This window comes from Stegostoma tigrinum, chromosome 9 (genome assembly GCF_030684315.1).
Source record: "Stegostoma tigrinum isolate sSteTig4 chromosome 9, sSteTig4.hap1, whole genome shotgun sequence".
Taxonomy (NCBI): Eukaryota; Metazoa; Chordata; class Chondrichthyes; order Orectolobiformes; family Stegostomatidae; genus Stegostoma; species Stegostoma tigrinum.
The window spans coordinates 16,890,511-16,910,588 of NC_081362.1; the positions used below are offsets into that span (position 1 = coordinate 16,890,511).

Below are 20,078 nucleotides of genomic sequence, written 5' to 3' on the forward strand. Positions count from 1 at the left end.
TATTTTGTCTGCTTTATGCTCCTGTTGGCTTTGGGTGCTGCTGTGCAATGGCTAGATACATTGAGCATTTTGTCCACTAAGACTGCAAGGTCTTCTCACCTCTTGCCCACTATGCCAACCAACACACAAAGAGCAAGTATCTCAGCTGTATAACTCTGACCTTTACTCAACTATCATATATGAACATGTCTTTTTCACCTACCATTTAAATGAATAATTTGGCTAACTCATTCTGTGATTTTGAGCTGCCAGCCTGCTCTCATTATCCTTTCTAATTTAATGCCAAATAATAATAATAGAAGTTAGAAAGGAAGTTGTAAGTTCGAAACAAATGATTTCAGTTCTTAATCTTGTGTTCCTCACTCTAACAACTATTCATTTCCTACCCCTCAACTAGTTTAATAATTTTTAGAGCTTTTCCTAACTCTGACAAAAGTTAGAAGGATCCTTTGTGGCAGAACAAAGGTGTGTGGACCCACTGGAGAAACCTTCATCCTAAGTACCAGCCACACTACTACTTCTGGCACTCTGCTGTGAACATTCTCATCAATAGAGCAGGGACAGGAATGGTTGTTGCAGGTTACGGGATTTAGATGTTTCAGTAAGAACAGAGAAGATGGTAAAAGGCGGGGGGGGGGGGGGGGGAGGTGTGGCATTGTTGGTCAAGGACAGTATTACAGTTGCAGAAAGAATGTTTGGGGACTCATCAACTGAGGTAGTATGGGCTGAGGTTAGAAACAGGAAAGGAGAGGTCACCCTGTTAGGAGTTTTCTATAGGCCTCTGAATAGTTCCAGAGATGTAGAGGAAAGGATAGCAAAGATGATTCTCGATAGGAGTGAGAGAGACAGGCTAGTTGTCATGGGGGACTTCAACTTTCCAAATATTGACTGGGAACACTATAGTTTGAGTACTATAGATGGGTCAGTTTTTGCCCAGCGTGTGCAGGAGGGCTTCCTGACACAGTATGTGGATAGGCCGACAAGGGGCGAAGCCACATTAGATTTGGTACTGGGTAATGAGCCCGGCCAGGTGTTAGATTTGGAAGTAGGTGAGCACTTTGGTGATAGCGATCACAATTCTGTTATGTTTTACTTTAGTGATGGAAAGGGATAGGTGTATACCACTGGGCAAGAGTTATAGCTGGGGGAAAGGCAATTACGATGAGATTAGGAAAGATTTAGGGAGCATAGGATGAGGAAGGAAACTGCAGGGGATGGGCACATTAGAAATGAGCTTTTTCAAGGAAATGCTCCTGTGTGTCCTAGATAAGTATTTACCTTGTCAGGCAAGGAGGAAGCTGCAGAGCGCGGGAGCCGTGGTTTACGAAGGAGGTGGAATCTCTGGTCAAGAGGAAGAAGAAGGCTTATGTTAGGATGAGATGTGAGGGCTCAGGGCGCTTGAGGGCTACAAGGTAGCCAGGAAAGACCTAAAGAGAGAGCTCAGGAGGAGGCATGAGAAGTTGTTGGTGGATAGGATCAGGGTAAACCCTAAGGCTTTCTATCGGTATTTAAGGAATGAAAGAATGACAAAAGTAAGATTAGGGCCAATCAAGGATAGTAGTGGTAAGTTGTGTGTGGAGTCAGAGGAGATAGCGGAAGCGCTAAATGAATATTTTTCCACAGTATTCACTCTGGAAAACGACAATTTTGTCGAGGAGAATACTGAGATACAGGCTACTAGACTAGGTAGGATTGAAGTTCACAAGGAAGAGGTATTAGAAATCCTACAGAGGGTGAAGATAGATAAGTCCCCTGGGCCGGATGGGATTTATCCTAGGATCCTCTGGGAAGCCAGGGAGGAGATTGCCGAGCCTTTGGCATTGATCTTTAACTCGTCTTTGTCTACAGAAATAGTGCCAGATGACTGGAGGATTGCAAATCTGGCTCCCCTGTTCAAGAAGAGGAGTAGAGACAACCCTGGTAATTATTGACCAGTGAGCCTTACCTCAGTTGTTGGTAAAGTGTTTGAAAAGATTATAAGGGATAGGATTTATAATCATCTAGAAAAGAATAAATTGATTAGGGATAGTCAGCACAGTTTTGTGAAGGGAAGGTCGTGTCTCATGAACCTTATTGAGTTCTTTGAGAAGGTGACCAAACAGGTGGATGAGGGTAAAGTGGTTGATGTGGTTTATATGGATTTCAGCAAGGCATTTGATAAGGTTCCCCACAGTAGGCTATTGTACAAAATACTGAGGAATGGAATTGTGGGAGATATAGGAGTTTGGATTGGAAATTGGCTTGCTGAAAGAGGGTGGTAGTTGATGGGAAATGTTCAGTTACTAGTGGTGTACCGCATGGGTCGGTGTTGGGTCCACTGCTGTTTGTCATTTTTATAAATGACCTGGTTGAGGGCGTAGAAGGATGGGTTAGTAAATTTGCAGACGACACTAAGGTCGGTGGAGTTGTGGATAGTGACGAAGGATGCTGTAGGTTGCAGAGAGACATAGATAAGCTGCAGAGCTGGGCTGAGAGGTGGCAAATGGAGTTTAATGCAGACAAGTGTGAGGTCATGCGTTTTGCTAGGAGTAACCGGAAGGCAAAGTACTGGGCTAAAGGTAAGATTCTTAGTAGTGTAGATGAGCAGAGAGATCTCGGTGTCCATGTACACAGATCCTTGAAAGTTGCCACCCAGGTTGACAGGGCTGTTAAGAAGGCATACAGTGTTTTAGCTTTTATTAATAGAGAGATCGAGTTCCGGAACCAAGAAGTTATGCTGCAGCTGTACAAAACTCTGGTGCGGCCGCACTTGGAGTATTGTGTGCAGTTCTGGTCACCGCATTATAAGAAGGATATGGAAGCTTTGGAAAGGGTGCAGAGGAGATCTACTAGGATGTTTCCTGGTGTGGAGGGAAGGTCTTATGAGGAAAGGCTGAGGGACTTGAGGCTATTTTCGTTAGAGAGAAGGTTGAGAGGTGACTTAATTGAAACATATAAAATAATCAGAGGGTTAGATAGGGTGGATAGGGAGAGCCTTTTTCCTAGGATGGTGACGGCGAGCACGAGGGGGCATAGCTTTAAATTGAAGGGTGAAAGATATAGGACAGATGTCAGAGGTAGTTTCTTTACTCAGAGAGTAGTAAGGGAATGGAACGCTTTGCCTGCAATGGTAGTAGATTCGCCAACTTTAGGTACATTTAAGTCGTCATTGGATAAGCATATGGACGTACATGGAATAGTGTAGGTTAGATGGGCTTCAGATCGGTATGACAGGTTGGCACAACATCAAGGGCCAAAGGGCCTGTACTGTGCTGTAATGTTGTATGTTCTGTGTACTATAATAGTCTATGATTCCTTCCTGCTAAATAATTCTGATGTAACCAAATCTTCAGGCCTGTGTTTCATTTATTCTATCTTGGGATATGGGCATCACTGGCTGACAAGCATTTATTGTCTGGCCATGGTTGTCCTTGAGAAGGTGATGGTGAGCTGCTTTCTTACACCACTGCAATCCATGTTTTGTGAGTCGACTCAGAATTACCCTAGGGAATTCTTGTTTTTGATCCAGCAATAACGAACGGATGGCAACATATTTCTAAGTCAGAATGGTGGGTGGCTTGGGGAGAAACTTTTGTAGGTAGCAGTGTTGCAATGCATCTGCTGCCCTCGTCTTTCTAGATGGAAGTGGTTGTGTATTTGGAAGGTGCTGTCTAAGGATCCTTGTCAAATTTCTGTACTTAACAGATCATAAACACTGCTGCAGTGAGCATCGGTTGTGAAGGGAGTGGATTTCATATCAATCTAGCAGGTTGCTTTATCCTGGATGGTACCAAACTTCTTCTTGTGTAGAAGTCGCATCCATCCAGGCAAGTGGGGAGTATTCCATTGCACTCCTGATTTGTACCTCGTTTTGGAGAGTCAGGTGCTGAGTTACCTAACTCAGTTAGTATTCCTAACCTCTGAGTTCCTCTTGTAGCTACTGTATTTATAGGGCAAATCCAGCTTAGTTTCAGGTCAGTAGTAGCCCATTATATTGATAATGGGTTTTCAGTAATGGTTACATCATTTGAATGTCAATGGGTGGTGGTTAATTGTCTATTATTGGAGATATTCACTGCTTTGTATTTGTAGCATAAAAGTTACCTACTACTTTTCAGCTCAAATCTAGATATAGTCCAAATCTTGTTGCATTTGAATATGGGCTCCTTCAGTCCTTGAGGAGGCATGAATGGTGCTGAACATTGTGCAGTCATTGGTGAACATCCCAACTTCTGACCTTTTTATGATGGATGGAAGATCATTGAAACAGCTAACTATGTGTGGGCCTAGGACATTATCCTGAGCAACTCCTGTAGAGATGACTGATCTCCAACAACCACAACCATCTTGCTATGAGCTAAGTATGACTCCAGCCAGTGGAGCATTTGCCCCGAGTCCCAGTGATTCCAGTCTGCTAGAGCTCCTTGATGTCAGGGTCTTTTACTCTCATCTCAACACTAGAATTAAGTGCTTTTGTCCATGGTTGAATCAAGGCTGTAATGATTTCAGGAGCAGAGTGGCCCTCGTGGAACGGAAACTGTTAGTGAGCAGGTTATATTTGATGACACTATTGATGACCCCCCCCCTCTAGGACTTCACTGATGATCAAGAGTAGGCTGATAGGGCAGTACGTGTCCAGGTTGAATTTGACCTACCTTTTGTGTATAGGACATACATAGGCAATTTTCCACACTGTTGGTAGATGCCCTGTTTCAACTGTACTGGAAGAGCTTAGCTTGTGGAGAGGCAAGTCGTCAAGTGCGTTAGCAGAATGTTGTGAGGACCTGTAACATTTACGCTATCCAGTGCCTGCAAACATTTCTTGCTATGACGTGCAGTGCATTGAATTAGCTAAAGTTCATCATCTATGATGTTGCAGACTAATGGACAAGGCCGAGATTGACCATCCACTTGACACTTCTGGCTGAAATTACTGAAGGTCAAAGAAGACTTGGCCCTTTCTTTTGTACAAATGTGTCGGTTTCTTCCATCATTGCAAATGGGGATATTTGTGGAGTTGCTGCCTCCTCCAGTGAGTTGTTTAATTTGCCCACCACCATTCGTGACTTGATGTGGCAGGACTGCAGAACTTACATCTGATCTATTGGTTGTGGGAATTGTTTAGCTTCATCACTGCTTCTTGTGCTGTTTGGCAGGTAAGTAGTCCTATTTTGTAGCTTTGCCAGGTTGACACTTCATTATTAAGTATGCTCATGACAGGCCTGCCTGCATACTGTTGATTCAGGGGTGATCCCTTGGTTTGACGGTAATGTCTGAGTATGGGATATGTCAGGCTACAAGGTTGCAGATTATAGTGGAATAAAATTCTGCTGTTAATGGCTCACAGTGCCTCATGGATGCCCTAGCTTGAGATGTCAGATTTGTTTTAAATTGCTTCCATTTAAGTAATTTGTGTTTTGTGGCACTATGGTGGTTGTGAATGTGAAGACAGGACTTTGTCTTCACAAGGGCTGTGCATTGGTCACACTTAGCGATACTTTTATGGACAGATGCATCTGTTGCTGGTAGATTTGGTAAGGTTGGGTCAAGTATGTCTTCCCTCTTGTTAGTTCTCTCACCGCCCTACATTTTAGACCCTTGCCATGAACAATGCATAGAGAAAGCACTGAACAACAGGAAGGAGTACTTCTCAGCTGCTGTTTATACACTTGTATAGCCTTCACCATAATGATCCATTTTGTTTAATCACTTCTACCCCATCTATTGACACTTCTTGATTGTTTTTCCCCCTGGCTGTACACTTGATATAAAACTTTCCTTAGTGGAGAATGTTAGAAATAAGGTTTCAGTCTACTGCACTGGCTCAGTGACAATATTATAGTCTTTAAGTGGTATGTCAGCAGATAGACTGCTAATGTAGAGTGGAGTGGGCTGTTTGGGCACTCTTATGGGTATTTTCTTTGACCAAACATAGCAAGGGGTTACACCTATAGCTAAATGTCCCCCCTACTTTCAGGATCTTGAAAGTAAACCTATGGCCAATAGCTCCAGTTCTCTTGAGCAGGTGTCTTCATTGAGTTATTTTAATGGTACCATAATCCGCTTCAAAATGGCTATCTTTAAGTGTGACATTTAATGTCCCCATAATGCTGTGTTTTGGCAGGGGTGGGGGGAAGAGAAAGTAGCTAATTAAGTGAAAGGAGGTTGCATCTTCCTTTCCTCTAGGCGGTGAGTGCAGGAAGGTAATTGAAGCACTGTCTATGCAGCCATCTGTTGCATGAAAGCCAAACAGTATAGCAGAGGGCAGCCAACATGGTTGAATGCAGGCTTTGGAATAGTGGTGGGTGGCTATGTAGGGCATCAGAAGGTGGCAGTGCTGAGAGCACTTCAACATTTTGATCCACCTTCAAAAGGCATCAGTGCCTCAAAGAACCCAACAATGTAATGGAGGCTTAGTAGCCAATTCAAACAGCAAAGCCTTACATGCTTCATGTGTGTATCTTGGAGATGGGTCTGTGTGGGATTTCTGATGAGAATCAAAGGAAAACAGTGAAATTAATGCTAATATTACTTTATTTGTAGAAGTTGTGTTTTAATTATTCCAATATGGCTTAGATACACAGCAAATACAATTTATACAAATGTCAATTTCACAGTTATAAAAAGCACAGCAGTGTTAATGAGAGTAACCTCAGTCTCTCGGTCATAGATCCTGCTCAAGTTAAATTCATGCAGTACACAAGTCTACAGTAGTTACCATTTCTAACTTCATTTACTGTAAATTACATTAACACAAGACAGGAACTGTACAGTGACAGTGTTACAGGCTAGGGTGTTGGTTTATTAATTGGATGGATGGGGGAGGAAATATGTTGAACAGGGTAACCTGAATAAAATCAGCTTGAACCTTGTTTAAATGGTGGAGTTTAGTAAGAAAAGTGTTGGGCTGGAATGGTGGGGTGGGTCACAGATAGGACAAAAAGAAACATCCAGACAGGAACGTTAATTGTATGCAACAGCAAGGCACATCTTGGAGATCATTTATGGAAGTCCAAACAAACCAACTAGAAACTCTATTTAATGCACCTTCATTAACAAACACTTCAGTTTTAGCAAGCTACAACCCCCCACCCCCATCATCCAACAGCTAAAGGCATTAACCAAATAATGGTCATGTTTCATCCTCTGGAACACATGCAACAGGATCTAGGCTTTGGTGAATTTTGCATGGTTCAACCTTGCGCAATGCACTGAAGTTATCTTTACTCCATAAGGTTGACTTCAAATCTTGAGTTATTCCTCAGAATGGAAGTCAGCTTTGCCGAACCTTGGGTCCACTTTGATATTCCAAATGACCTGGGTGAGGTCAATTTCAATCTACTGCCAAGGTGAAAACAGGCACAGCAAATCATGAAATACCATCAAGTGTAGCTTGTTGTAGCTGCCATTTCTATAGACCTGTTTCACTCAAAAGCTGTCACCACTGCAATCTTTTAACATTAAGAACCAACTCCTGGACAACTAAAGTTAATTCGGTTGTCCCAATCCAAATCTCTTGAAAAAGTGATAGCCTTAATGAACAAGACATTATATTTAAGATATTAGAATTAAATTTCACATTAAAATAGAAGCAATTTGATGATACAAAGAAACATCCCTAGATTTTTGAGCAAATACCCCTTCCTTCAATGTTCAGACAACATTGTTACACATTTGGAGAAAACAGGAAAGGGCATTGCCTCAAAATAAGCATAACGTTTATCATCAGGCTAAAAGCAAGATACATTTAAATAACTGTGTAGATATAGCTTGCAAATTTTTTTGGGATTGTCGATCAACAGTGGTACTTGGTCTCATCACAGTAGCGTTGTGCGATATTCCTATAGCCTCTTTGCCTTCACATTCTGTATTTCACAAGGGTTTGGAGCTCTGCAAGTGCACACAAAAAGAAAATGATCAATGTTTAACAATGAATGGGGTATAGTAAGCTGAGTTACTCAATGACTAGTGTGTACTGTAGAATTACATCAACAATGTAGGTTAAATCCCAAATCAAACTTGGTTCCTCACCCTATGCCACATTTAACAATCGAGCAGTGCTCAGTGTAAAACCAACTGTCCCTCTTAATAGAAATACTTGTGGTCCTGTGTGGGTGAACTATAGCTAATTGCTTACAAGCAAGTATAAATTGTTGCTGCTCACCTTTTAACAATTTAAATTCTGAGTCACAAATATCTGATAAGGCTTCTTAAAAAGAATTACAAATCAAAAATAAAGGCATCCTGAGATTTGGAAACAGTATGATCTCAAAATCTGAAGTTGGAAAGATGTACCATACTATCAGCATGAATTGTTCAGGGAGGGGAATTCTCTTGATAGCAGAAACCACTTAATATAGCAGGAGTAGCTGACTGACACCTCACTCCCCACAGTGTGGTTGAGAGTCCCATGTCCTGCTGGTAACAGTCTCAGAATTACACGTCATGACCAGTGGCAGATCTGGAAGACTCCATGGCACTACAAGCTCAACAGTTGGCTGGTGAGAGGTAAGAGATCCTCCAAATAGAGTGATCTCTTCAAAGAGACAAGGATGGCAACAAGACACACCTCATTAAACCTCTTCCCCTCGCCAAATATGGTCAATATAAACAATTCTCAGATCAGCATGAACGGGGATATCCATGAACTGCCAATTCTTTATCTTGCAACTGTTTCTTAAAATGCTCCAAAAACAAAGAAAAACTAATACCAAAAGAACTGCTACTTGGAGCATTAGAACAGCAAGCCAGGAGCAGAAAACAATTCAAGGAATGTACAGATCAATGATTTGCACAATGAAGTCCTTATCTATTCAGGTGGAGAGAAACAAAAAAGTGGCTTTTTGTCACAAAATTGCAAGCCTGTTAAGGATACTGAGCTTTTTTGGGACAATTCTCTGTCAAAATAGCTGCTGCATCTTGAGAATTATTGAATTAAGCATATAATTGCATAATTCAAAGTGCAGCTGCTGAGGATCCCAAAGCCATCATGAGTTAGATCAAGCTAGACAACACTGCAGTTCGAGATATCAGCATGGTCATGGGACTTCTTGGGGAAAGGTAACATGTAAGTTCTTATATCTAAGGTAGTGTTGGCACCAGAGCAGACAAGTTATGACAAAAACTACAGTTTAAATATCACCCCAGGCAAAGTTGGTTTCTGGAATTTCTGGACAGCCAAATGAATTAGATCACCTAACACAATAAAAACATTTTAGAAATTCCACTAACCAGCCAAAATAATAGAGATGTAGACTGTGACAGAAATGTCATGTCAGTGGTTACAACAATTTATGATCAAAGTAAAACAAAATGAAAGCTGGTTCTCAGATGATGGGAAGACTTTCTTATTAAAAAGGAGTGGATGCAAATAATCACTTTTCAAAGTTGCTGGCAGAGGAATCAATTAAGTTATTAAAACCTCCTTGAACACAGAAGAGCAAGTTTCATGGAAAGTACAAAAACGAAGGTTTCTACAAAATGAAGTGTTCAAGCAATCACGGAGTTAAGAAAATTTCAGAACCCAACAGAAAACAAAAAAAAGTATGCAGAATGAAAGCTGGCAGAATGACAAATGCATTTCAATTGTGACAATGAAAAACTTGGAAGCCTAAAGCAATTCACCAACTTAAATTTTAGGAAAGGCTGCAATTTGTAGCTCAAGTGGATGTTTGAAAACAGAATCGTTTGATTCTCACAGAAAAGGTCAAAAATCAGGGACAGATTGAGTAAACAAAAAAAAAAAATCGCATGACAATGTTTGAGGGCTTCGAACAAAAATAAAGGCAGACCAGAGATGAAGAAAGGGAAAAGGGGATCTTGGGCTGATAAGCGTCAGGACTGGATGAAATAACAAAGATGAATGAGGCAACAGAAGAGCTGAAGAACCATCAAGAAACAACACTAGCTTTATCCCTGAAGGTCTGAGTGTTTTTGTCATTCTGCCAACAAAATTAATGTAATAGAAGGCAAAATACATTGAATATTCAACCTAGGTGAGCAAACAGCAAAAACGTCAAGCAGAGAATCTTAAGGAGTTGCAATTAGAGAGGAAATCAAATCAGATTTCAGGCATGCTTCATGGCTTTGTAGCAGATAAAATGAACATTAAAATATAATTTTGTTTAAAAAAGTCAGAGCAACTAATGTGCAAAACCACTTCTACTTACCTTTGATCAAATGCTTCCATTTAACTACAAGAAAGATAAAGAGCAAGGACATTCCAGAACGTAACATGATTAATTACATTCTAACTTCCATTTACTAAGTATTTCCAGGAAGCACAACAGCATGCTATTGTCGAAAGCAAACCTCAAGAAACATCAACTTGAAACAAGAATGTGTGTACTAATGTTGTGTTTGGTTAGCAATGAACTATCAATGTAAAGTTCGGAATATTGGCAAAAAAAAAGGAAGAAAGTCAACAGCTTTGAAAAGTGATGCTGAAAAAGGCTCATGGTAAGCCAGGTGAGAAAAGAACTAATGAAGAATCACTGAACAAGACCCAAGAAAACTTTAAAACAATATCAAAAAGACAACATGTTTTGGACATGAACTGGGGTCAGAGTGCCTAATCATTCAAAGGATTTAGCAGAACAAGATGTTGACAGTGAAGGAAGACCCAGATTAACTATAAAAGACTCAGTTAAATAGAAATCAAATGAGGTTTATCCACTACTACAGGTCAAAAAGTTAATGGCCACCTACACCATTTGGCATAAAACTTGAACAATGACAGACTTCCAGGAAGCATTTTTGCCAGTTTGATTCCCAATCAGCAACACAACAGTGAGGCAGAGGTCAAGGGTTCAATCACTGCCGGAGATTCTGTTTCTAACACTAATTGTAACTAATGCAATCCTTGGCACCCAGAGGATCAGCTGTAATCACTGATCCATAAGGAGTCAGTGCTGTTGATAACAGCATGATATTCAGCCTCAGTCCCTGGATTAGAGGGGTTAAACAGTTGAGGTTTATATGCATTTTCACAAATGCAGTCATGAGTATGTACTTATGGGACCCAAGCAAATGAGGGGGTACCTCTAATGGTTTTGGGGATTGGGCACGGTGGGGGGAAAGCAGTATATCATTTGTGGTCTGGTTTACATTATGAATTCAATATGTAAACATTCCACTCACTGATATTTTCACACATTCGCCCATGGGAGTACAGGCTGAGATATGTTCCTACTTCCATTTACTAAAATATTCAGGAAGCACAGTAGATTCCTACTTACACTTTTGTTTTACAAATACACCAATTACAACAGCATTTGGTCCCACCTGTGAACAACTGCAAGCCAAAATATTGAAACTCAAAGCTGACTCACCAGGGATCCTACAGTCATTGTAGTGACTTACTGCAGTCATAGCAAAGATTGCTACTGGGTTCCAAACTCTCAGCCACAAAAAGGTCCATGTTTTTCATGCTTATCAGTAATCAAAATGTCAGTGGCCCAGCAGAACAGTTGCAAGGCTCAATGGAAAGGAGATCTTGTAAGTGTAGTGGATGATGAAAGGCCTTTTCCGTTGTTCCACAGAAAACGTGGAGTTTGAGACAGAAGCATTACAGCATCAGTTTTAATGGCATTTCCACATTCTCTTGTCTAAGCATCATTGCTCAAACATCATGGCTAAAAATCAAACAATCACTATCAGCAGGCATGACAACATGCAGTCTGAATAGCTTTCAGATTAATAAACGGTCTCATGCTCCAAATTCACCATACTACGGTCAGAGACAATTTAAGAATGAAGTATCAAAATAGTACAGTGGCAACATTCTCCACAAAAATGGAGGCTTCAAGTCCCATTCTACCCATTTGAGAAGATAATCTAGGCTCAAACTCCAGTGCACCATTGAGGAAAGGGTATGTTTCAGCTTTAAGAGAAAACAGCGCATTTGTTCTCTTAGATGAATGTATATGATCTATAAAATGTACTAACTGATTCTTGATCACTGAGGGAAAATAAAGGGTTTGGGCAAAGGGCAGGGGAGCAGACATGAGGAGTGTTGGATCAGCCACACCTCTATTGAAGAGCAAGGCAGGTGAAGGGCCAAACAGCCTGCCCCATTCCTTTTTTTTAAAAATGATCTGACGGTAACTGGTTATCAAATATGTTTTGAACATCCTAGGAATGGGAAAGAGAAAAAGTTATGCAAGTTTTTTCAATTTTAAATCATTTTGTCCTGATTAGTCTGTTTCAAATTCTGTTATGTCGAGATGATGAATTTTTAAGTTGGACAGGAAACTTGAAATTGAGCTTAAATTTATTTCATTCTAATATTTTCAAATTATAACAGAACATTGTGAGCAAAAAGGAGAGAAATTCATTTGTAGCAAAAAAATGAACCTGACATAAAAGAGGTACCTTTTTAAAAATCATTACCTGCTTCAGGATGTTGTTTGCTCTGCTGCAGCTTTTACACGTTCTAAAGTAGAGGACTGATCCATTTGGTGTCCACTTTGCATTTCTTGACTCTCTTGTTTTTCAACTGCTTCAATTGTCTGGTTTTTATCAGATTCTTTATCATTTTTGTGACCAATGGATTCCATCACATCACTCTCCGACTTCTCATCTGCAGCTTTTGATGTTTGTTCTTTAACCTGTTGACTGGCTTTTACAGATTGGCCTTTTTCCTCAGTCAGTTCTAGAGATGGTGGTCTTCCTTCAGGGGTTTTCAATGACTCGCAACATTCTACTTCAGTCACTTTTGACCCATCAGACACTAGTACAGACTCATTAGTTTCTCTCTCCATTTCCACTGATGCCATATCTTCAGTCTCAAGTGGTTTCTGGTCACCCTCAATAGTTTTCTCACTTACCAACTCAGTTGTATGAACTACCACTACTTTTTGCTCTAAAGCTTCAGTGCCCTTGCTGTCTTGGGTTTGCACACTATCATCAATTTCATCATCCTTTTCTTCTGTTGAGATCATTTGTACTTCTGGCATCTTTTCTTCCACATCTTTATACATCTTTTTACTGTCTTTATCCTGTTCAGAAGAAACAGGATCTACTTGTCCCTCTGTTATTTCAGTTGACTTCATGACACCCTTCATTGGGTCCTCAGTTATCATGGTACTTGACTGTTCCATCGTCCTGGTTTGACTGACTTCTACATCAGTCTCCATTTCTAAGGATGCCAATTTCTGTTCTTCTCCTTCAGTTCTGTGATTAACCAGGTCAGCTATGAGCTGCTCAGTGCTGGAGAACAGTTGCTTCTGCCCATCAACAGTCGAGTCTACTTCACTTTCCACAGCAGAGTCTGCCAAGGTGCCAGCCGCTGCATCTATCGCTACCTCCACAATGGCAGCCGCAGTTTCTACTACGGGTCCGTGTAGAATAACATCGGGTTCAGCTGCTGGGATAAGCTGATCTACAGCTCTCAGCTCTGGAAGCTGCGTCACCACTGATCCCACAGTCTCTGCAATGACCTGTTCTTCTACAGCAGCTGCAGTCACAGGGAAAGCCACTTCACGGGACTCTGAACTCTCAGCTACATAAGGCTCCGTTGTTAAGGTCACAGTCTCATTTTGCACAGTTTGAAATTCATCAATAGAACCAGAGTATAATTTTATCTCACTCCCCAAAGTTACACCTTCAGATTCAGGAACTACTTCCAGTTTAGGCTCTTCTGTGCATCCTTCAGCTGAAGCTTCTGAGGAACACAACTCTCCAGAAGACTCCAAGTTGCTTAGGTGTTTTTCAGTTGCTCCATTAGCCAACTCCACACCATCCCCTTTTTGTGCCTCATCAGCTTTTGCAGAGGCTTCACATTGTTTGGGTACAACTACACCTGCTCCATCCAATTGGACGAGCTCAACATCTGCGTGCGCAGACTCGAATTCAATTTCTGGTGTTGGTTGGTCTTTTTCCACAGCAGGCAGCTCATCTCCCACCTTCTGCACAAGTTCAACCACTTCAGACTCTTGTTGGAGACTTACGTTCTCATTTGTATCTACGGCCTCTTCAGTTGCTATGCTCTGAGGCTTGTCAGTAACACAACTTAGTGTTTCATGATCTTTGGCTTCTGACTCAACCACCTCAGTTGCTGAAAACTCTATGGTAACGGTTTTTCCAATTGGTCCGTCTGGCAAAACTTCAAATTTCTCTTTGGATAGCATGGCCATGGTATCCTCTTTAGTCAGATATTGGTCCACTTCCCTTCCTACCTGTGTTATCGCAATTATACCAGTTTCACTTTGAAGCTCAACATGGGTTTCCTTGACAGCACCCTCAAGATGTGCAACTTCAAATTTATCACCTATTTCTGTGTCGATGTTCTTCACAACCTCAATTACTGTTCTCTCAGTTATGGAGGTCTGAATTGTTTCTTTGGATAGTTCTACAATATTTGACTGTTGCTGTACAACTTCCTTCGGTGAAGTCAGCATTTCAACTATTTGTTCCTTTGTTCCCTGCTCCCTGACTCTTGAAACAACAGACATCATCTCTTCACACACAGACCCACTCATTTCAGTTCCCACATCCACTGCAATAGATAACACAGGCTCATGAGCATCGACAACCTTCTGCATAGTCTTGATTTGGTCCTGTACTATTTTATCATTTGTTACCATATGTACAATCTCTTCCTGTTTTGTAATTGCCCCTTCACCGCGTGCCATCTCCGTCACCATGGCAACCGGACCGGCACCACCCATCTCTTCACTGCATACTGTCTCCGTTACCTTGGCAACCGGACCGGCACCGTCCAGCTCTTCACTGCATACTGTCTCCATCACCATGGCAACTGGACCGGCACTGTCCGTCTCTTCGCTACGTACTGTCTCCGTCACCATGGCAACTGGACTGGCACCAACTGTGTCTTCACTACATACTGTCTCCGTCACTGTGGCAACCAGAGTGGCACCGTCCGTGTCTTCACCACGTACCATCTCTGTCACCGTGGCAACCAGACTGGCACCATCTGTCTCTTCACTGCATACTGTCTCGATCACCATGGCAACCGGACTGGCACCGTCCATCTCTTCACTACATACTGTCTCCGTCACCGTGGCAACCGGAGTGGCACCGTCAGTGTCTTCACCGCGTACCATCTCTGTCACCGTGGCAACCGGACTGGCACCGTCCATCTCTTCACTACATACTGTCTCCATCACCATGGCAACCGGACTGGCACCGTCAGTGTCTTCACCGCGTACCATCTCTGTCACCGTGGCAACCGGACTGGCACCGTCCGTCTCTTCGCTACATACTGTCTCCGTCGCCATGGCCACCGGACCGACACCAACTGTCTCTTCACCGCGTACTGTCTCCATCACCACGGCAACTGGAGGGGCACTATCCGTCTCTTCACCCCGTACTGTTTCCGTCACCGTGACAACCGGACTAGCATCAGTCTGTTCAGTACACACTACCGCTGTCATCATTTCTGGACTGATTTTGTCAGTAGTCTGTTCACCAGGTAGAACCTCTGTTACTTCTACTACAGGAGTGGTCTGCTTAGTCTCTTCACCAAGTTCAGCCTCAGTCACTTCCACATTGGAGGTATCTTTAACAGTTTCTTCACTCGATACAACTTGCATCAATGTTATTACCGGAGTGACTTCAATGGTCTCCTCACTGAGACCAACTTGAGAAACACTCACATCTGGGCCCACTTGCACCATCTCCTCGCTGCACAACTCTGTCACTATTACGACTGGAGTAACTCCAATGCTTTCTTCACAAACTCCAGCCGCAGTTGCATTCATTTCCACATTTGCTGGAATGATTTTCATGCTCTGTTCAGAAACTGGCTCAACCTTATCCTCCTTCGTACTGGCTAGAGTCTCTCTGCATTCAATCACACGCTCTTCTGTTCCCACCTCCTCAACAATCTCATGAATGTTTCCAATAGTCTCTTCAGATACAGCCTCAACATTTCCCACAGCCATCTGACGAGCAACTTCTGCAATTGCTGTTTGCTCCAATGTGGCCTCCTCAGCAGATTCTGTTGGAATTCCAACTGTGACGTCTCTACATTCAGCAAGTTGCTTGACTTCTAGCCTCCCAGGAACTTCTGCAGTAACAGCTTTGATAGGCTCTTCATCTCCTGTCAGAACCTTTTCCCTGCAACTTGTCTCAGCAGCTTTGGACTTTTCAAGTGGAGCTTCTGTCTTCAGAACATCCTCTGCTTGACTGACTTCCAAGGTCTCAAGTCCAGTCTCAGTTTGGTCCATTACCAGCTTCACTCTGGGTTCAGATATTCCCGTTTCAACCTCGCAGGCAGTTTCTGCATGAGTTTGGTCCACCAAACTCAAGGGTTCTCCAATCTTTTCCGCTAGCAGAGTGTCAAACTTGCTTACATGTGCGGCATCACCCTCCACGCCCTGTAGAACCCCAACAGCAGCAGCATCATCTGGTGGAGGAATCATTTCAGACTCAATGCTTTGAGCAGCAGAAACCTCTAGCATTTCACATTTTGTCTGCTCGACCCTCTCAAGCTGCGGACTTTCGCTATCTGCCACCCGGATAGTGCCTTCAGAGGCAGAAGGAGCGTCAGATTTTCCAGTTTCTCCTTTCCCGGCAGGCTCTGACATCTCAGTTTCACGCAAGGTCCCGACCGCCTCCTCTCGTACTTTTTCCGTGGAATCCTGGTCGCTGCCTGGAATCTCTGGGGCAGCCGCAACTTTGCGGGGGGGAGCAAGTGGCCTGGCTGACAGCTTCACCTTTTCAGCAGCCTCCTGCAGCACCTCGTGGGTTTGCCTGGTTACTGGGACCTCATCATCTGGCACAGGGGTGCTTTCTGCCGTCGTCACCGGAGTCTCCGTCAGCTGCGAGACGGCTGACACCATCTCGGCAGTCTCCTCGGTGAGGGACTCCTCAGCCGGGTACTCCAGTGCCACGGCAACCTCGGAGCTCACCTGGGCCTCTTTGGCAATCTCATTGGGACAGACTGTTCTGGCTTGATCTGCCAATGAAGCAGCATCACCATGCTCCGGTTGTCCCATTGCTTCCATGATTTCTTCAACTATTTTACCTTCGTCTTCAACCGTCTTCTCAATGATGTCTGAGACTGCAGTTGATATCCACGATGGCGATCTCTCATCAATGCTGCTTCTGATGCTCTCTAAAGCTCCCCGGTCCATGGTAATGGCTTGTCCGGCGCTCAGTTCCCCGCCTTCAGCTGGAGCTCCCGACTTGGTTAGAAGTTCATCCTTGTGGACAGCATTCATGCCTACTGTTAGCTGCTGCTCCTCAGCTGCTCTCTCCTCTTCAACAGCGTCATATTCAGAAAGGGGAACCACTACTGGTGTATCAGACTCATCATCACTCCTGCTCACTCCCACCTCTGCCTGCTTGGTGTCTTTTCCAAGGTCCTCTGCCGGAAGCTGGTCAGCCTTGGCATCGGACCTCTTCTTCCTTCGGCCTGGAATCAGCTTTTTCAGAGAAGCCCATGACTCCTCCTTGGCCTGTTGCTCAGTCTCAGGGACAGCAGCTTCGGTGGCGACGACGGCAACAGATTCGTCTGCACGGTCTTCGAGCTTGGATTTGGACTTGCGCCTCGAGGTCACCAACCTCTTAAAGGATTCCCACGTGGAGATGGCGCCATCAGACACGTCCCCCTCCACTGGGCTGCTCACAGCACCTTCCGGAGATGTCCCACCTTGCTCCTGATCTGTATCCTGCGGAACGCTGGCTCTCAATTCCTCAGCACTATCCGGCACTTGGGCGACCGCCTCAGGTGACCTTTGGAGCTCCTCGTCCAGCTGTGGGACCTCTGAGTCGGACAACTTCCTTGCTCTCTTTTTGGAGGAACCAACACAGATCAGAGCCTCCCAGGATACAGGGACATCCGCTTTCTTTTTGGGATCCTCAGTGCTGCGCTCCAAACTCAGGTCCTCAGCATTTAGTTTCGCTTCTTCTTGAAGCTCGGCTGGGGCGGCACTGGCACTCTCGTTGGAAGAGGCAGCCACACTCTTCACTTTGTCAGTCTGCTCGTCCTCTCGGTCATTCTCGGACGGTACTTTGGGGCGCTTCTTCGACGTCACTAACTTTTTAAATGAAGCCCACGCAGTGATGCTCTCTTTCTTCCTCTCCCCGTCGGCAGCTCCGTTCATTCCCTCCGCCTCAGGATTGGTGGCTTCTGCAGTCTCCGCAGGGACTGTCCCATTCACTTCTTCAGGGGAAGTTAAAGGAGGAGTGTCCGCCTTCTGGCCATCTGGACTGCCCTCCGATTCAGTGGAGGACTGAAGTCGTGCCTCCTCCTCTTCATCTCCCGGTTTGGACTCCCCCTTGGCGGCTTTTGGTTTCTTCCCAGACAGCTTTTTGATGCTGCTGCTGGTGAAGAGTTTCTTCAGGGGGCTGCCCTGCAGCTTGGCCTTTTCCTGGGAAGACAGGAGCTCCGCCTCACCCACTATAGGCTCCGGGGCCTTGACTTGTGTTCGATCTGGGCCTAAGTCAGTCTGTCCTGCTTGAAGCTCTGCTGAGACTTCGACAGGGGCAAATTCTGGCTTCACCGGTCTCTCAGCTGAAGGGCTCTGCAAGGTTAGCTGGGCCGCCTGACCCATATCCAAGGCTGGGGCAGCCATCTTCATTTCAGGGCAAGGCTGTCTGTCATCTACTGCAGACACGCTGCCTTTCCCCATCAGCCTTTCTTCTGCCTCCCTGACTTTGGCTAGTTCCACAGAGAGGTCTTCAAAGTCATCGTCTCTCTCTCTTTCTTCCACCAGGAAGGCACCCAAGATTTCAGCATCTTTTTGCAACGCAGAAGGCTCCTTTGAAGGTCCATGATCGCCTTCCCCACCATTAACGTCTCCAGCGGCAACAACTTGCTCCCCGTTCACTTCGGGCTTCTCCCCAACAACCAGGGGCTCATCTTTAGCCTTCTTGAAGCTTGGCTTCCTTCGCAACACTGAGAAAAAGCCTTGTCTAAAAAATCTCTTCAGTGGAGAATCCATTGCAGGACTCTCGACTGGACTGTCAGCAGATTCCACTGACTCCTCAGGAGCAGTGCGTTTCGGCTCCACTTGGTCGGTAGACTCTTCTGTTTCTCCAGGAGTGAGAACTTCAGGTGGACTTCCCTCCGCTTCATGAGCGGCTGGACTTAGGTCGCCATTTTTCAATCCTCCCATTTCTTGCTTGGATTCACCATCTGCCTCGCCATCTTCGTCCTTTTTCACAGTCAGCAACTGCACAGGTTCCAGCTTCACTGGGTTCTCCTTCTTCACTGTGAACTTGCAGCCGACAAATTTGAAGACCTTCTTGAAGCCGACCTCACCAGCCTGTGCCTCCTCTCCAATTTCTACAGGAGGACTGGCATCTTCCTGGGAATCTCTCGGCTCCTCATCTTTGGTTTTGGCGGGAAGAGTTTCCTTCTGTTCAAGATCCATTTCCACTGGGTCCTCCTCTCGCGTTATGCTTGGTGGTTCAACTGCAAATAGAAAGATTAAAAAAAGGTGAGTCTCTTGACACTGAATCAGACTCCGATTTAACAAAAGAAGGAAAGAAACAAGGAAGCAACACTTTCTCAAAGCCAAACCATCTTATTAAGATTTAAGCAGCAATCGTCAGCCCTGAATCTGAACTGCCTCCAATTTCTTGTTTAACATAGAACGAGACGTTTCACTCTGATTAAAAAACTGTTTAAAATATTTTACTGCTTCGAGCCAAATTTGAGATTCAATCTCACCAAATTTTCGCTGGCTGAGAGCCAGCCTTTCCAGATTTCATTACCCTAAGCAAGTAGAGCTCTACTAAGATGGAAACCGAAAAAGCTGCAATTGCTATAAATCAACAGCAAAAACAGTAGTTGCTGGAAAAGCTCAGCAGGTCTGACAGCATCTGTGAAGAAGAAAATAAAATCAGAGATAACGTTTCACATCCGTGACCCGTCCTCAGAATACTGACCCGAAACGTAAACTCTACTAAGATGGACTTTGTTCTCTTCCAATCACAATTGCAACAGTATCCATCAAGATTCACACTCATACTCAAGGTAGTATGAGCAAGCCATTTTGAACCCTGTAGCCAACAACCTCAAAATCACATTCCCACCTATCCCTGATGACCTTTCACCCAGAGATTACCAACAATTTATCCACTTCAGCCTTAAAAAGATCAAAAAATGTTTTCCACCATCGTGAGAC

The 20,078-nt window shown here is 43.9% G+C and overlaps 1 protein-coding gene across 3 annotated transcripts in view; it reads right to left on the reverse strand.

The window, feature by feature from the left end:
* Nucleotides 1-6,495: 6,495 nt before the first annotated feature.
* The window catches only part of LOC125454736 (A-kinase anchor protein 12-like), a 93,072-nt gene continuing 79,489 nt past the window's right edge, over nucleotides 6,496-20,078 (reverse strand). For all 3 annotated transcript variants that reach the window (XM_048535861.2, XM_048535862.2, XM_048535863.2), the window contains 2 exons: nucleotides 12,370-19,363; nucleotides 6,496-7,869 (listed from right to left, as the gene is read on the reverse strand). In XM_048535861.2, the coding sequence (XP_048391818.2) occupies nucleotides 12,375-19,363 (6,989 nt within the window). In that variant the 3' untranslated portion in view covers nucleotides 6,496-7,869; nucleotides 12,370-12,374. The remainder of the gene's footprint in view (nucleotides 7,870-12,369; nucleotides 19,364-20,078) is intronic.